This window comes from Seriola lalandi, unplaced genomic scaffold, assembly GCF_002814215.2.
Source record: "Seriola lalandi dorsalis isolate HSWRI2012SDOR001 ecotype SW California unplaced genomic scaffold, Sedor1 jcf7180002054630, whole genome shotgun sequence".
In the NCBI taxonomy this organism is placed as follows: Eukaryota; Metazoa; Chordata; class Actinopteri; order Carangiformes; family Carangidae; genus Seriola; species Seriola lalandi.
The window spans coordinates 7,626-10,229 of NW_019525183.1; the positions used below are offsets into that span (position 1 = coordinate 7,626).

Genomic DNA, 2,604 nt, shown 5'->3' on the forward strand with positions numbered 1-2,604 from the left:
TTTTTTTTTATATCAAGGGCTGTAAATGCTGAAAATACAAAAACACCTGGTAGTTTGCACATGCCCAGGCAGGAGCCGGAGGCGTTCATTGTAGGCCCCCCATCTATCAAGCTTTACAAAACTGACATGAAATGTGAATGCATTTTATCTAGCAATGCTCTGTTCTCACTCTGTAGTGGCACTGCATGGTTTCAGTATATCTCATTTATAAATGCTGTGAAATTCACTCACGGCTCTTGAAGTAAAAGTAGCAAGAATTAGTAAAATGTCCAAACAGTACTTATTGTACAAGGGGTGTTGGCAAAATATCCTTACCTACTATGTGCAAATATGAAGGAATTCAATGATAACCTCTGTTTCTTGGCCCTGACTGTCACTTTTCTATATTCCAGCTGCTAATATTGGAGAAGACTTATTCTTCTCACTTTCCCGAGAAGACATCAAAGACCTCTTTCCTGGTCCTGAAAATTTCTTGAGGCGCCGGGCTATATGGTTTCTTGTGAAAAAGATGAAAAGGTCAGTTCCCAAAATGATAATGCATGTTTATTAAACTAACAAGTAGGAACATACTCTGACAAAGTTATTCAATAAATGTTTGTGTTAATGTGTTTAAGGTGGATACTGCTCCTGAAATTCAGCAATCACCCCCCACTGGAGGCAGTGACCTTTCAAAAGAGGAGGCCAATACTTCTAAATTTGTGGCTATGTCCAACCCAGAATACATAGTCTTCACAGACAGTGAGCTTGACCAGGTCCAGCGACGCTCCTACTTTGAGCAGAAATGGCTGGGGACTGAGCACAATGTGACCTTATCCAAGGAGCTCTTCTGCCGACTCATAAGAAACACTATGACTAATATGATCTCCATCGCAAGAGCCACAGAGGACTCCAGATACCCCACCACACATGAGGTGAATGCCATGGCAAAGCGATTGGTGGAGTACTATCCAATGATAAAAGACAGGTCATCAAACAGTGAGTGGGTGAGTAGATTTTTGTCACTTTTGCATTATGTTAATACTGAGATTTAGATCATTTCTATTCATACAGTGCTAAATCAGACAGAAAGTTCAAATGGAGCTAGACATTGCTGAAAGCTATAATTACAATAAGAAAGCTTGAGCCCCTATCATCTTTTTTGAATGTTTGCTATGTATGCCTTGCAGGAGCATGTTGCCAAAAAGCTCAGGAAGAGACTCTCAAATGTCAGAAGTCCAAGGAAGGCCAAAGGTCCTCCTTCAAAGAAACCACTACAAGAAGTCAGTTCAGATGTTTCAACTACTGACTATGATGGAGATTCCAGTGCACCCACCATTATTCTGGAACAGTCAGCTGTTAGTCCCATGGGCATGTCAGTAGATCTGTCACCCAGAACCAGCACCCCAGCACAGAACCGGGACAGCAGTAATGAAGAATGTATGTATTGTGTTAAATATAATTTGTAAGTTTTACTTGTTAGTTTGGAAATCTCATGTCCCCTTTCCACCATAACGTGTAATGTCTTCAGCTTTTTCAGTTGATGTCATGGACAGCCAGAAAATCCAAGCAAGACACTACAAGACCCTCCAAGAAATGTACGTCAAAAAGTCAAACAAAGCTGCGGTGACTCATTTGCTGAACCTGGAATTTGACTCTCGAAGACGCTTCATCACCTCTGATGTTTTAAAGGAGCAAGACAGAGCAGCAAAGATTCTAGAAGCTTACCCTTGTTTCAGAGAACCGGATCATGTAAGTAATGTTGGTCCCTCACAATTTCAGCCCTTCCAAGGACTCAGTTTAGCATGACATAATTAACATATTCATGCTCAGCTGTGTAAGATACATGTTCATGTATCTTACACATTATAGATTTTTTTTGAAAAACATTAGTCATCAGAATGTATGACAAGAACTTATTTTTCAGTAATTTTTCTTTCTTTATCTGAATTTTACTATTTTTCAGGTGCTGGATGAGCTGTAGCGAATCCTCCAACCAACCAACTCCCAGTACATCTCAGAGGTGCAGAACAGATGGAAAACTTTCTATTCCAAGGTCCAATTTTATGGAATGATGAAGAAGGCCATGAAGCCTCCTAAAACTTTGAAGGGAGGTGAAGTCACAAAACATTGACTTGTTAATTTTATATAATAATGTCTTGTAATCATTTATGTAATGTCAGTGTTTCCTCTAGGATTTTTTTCAGCAGTAGGGGCATGCTACCGGGGGGGAGTGTCAGTGGCAAAGTTTGCACCCAGGCTCATCTCTCTCCCCTGCACCTTCACCCAGCTCTCTGCTCTGCTCTCCTCCACTTTGTTTAACAACACCTCCCTGTCTAATATTACTTGTCTAATAAGATTACATTAGAAATGTGAGTAACGTAACGCTAACAGCGTTATATAATTTACACTCACATCACATCTGATTACAAGTGTGAACATTAAAATACTATTTTTTACCTAACCATCATCATTTACGAGTCAGTAAAAGGCTTATGATGCTACCTGACTAGCGTCTTCTTCATCTGTTGTCTTTCTCTTCTTAGAGAAGTATCTGAACAAACTCATCTGAAAATGCCGTCAGCAGTTAATACATTATGACGTGTAGATATTAGCTTAATGCTATCA

General features: G+C 39.8%; 2 protein-coding genes across 2 annotated transcripts in view; both read left to right on the forward strand.

The window, feature by feature from the left end:
• Nucleotides 1-575: 575 nt before the first annotated feature.
• Nucleotides 576-1,736, forward strand: LOC147818326 (uncharacterized; the record flags this gene model as incomplete). Its single annotated transcript, XM_087177710.1, has 2 exons — nucleotides 576-983; nucleotides 1,167-1,736. Coding segments are annotated over 2 exons (687 nt in total), but the record flags the coding sequence as incomplete, so codon positions are not given.
• Nucleotides 1,525-2,604, forward strand: part of LOC147818327 (uncharacterized) — a 3,267-nt gene continuing 2,187 nt past the window's right edge. Inside the window, exons 1-2 of the mRNA XM_087177673.1 lie at nucleotides 1,525-1,728; nucleotides 1,961-2,090. Of these exons, the coding sequence (XP_087033799.1) occupies nucleotides 1,525-1,728; nucleotides 1,961-2,090 (334 nt within the window). The remainder of the gene's footprint in view (nucleotides 1,729-1,960; nucleotides 2,091-2,604) is intronic.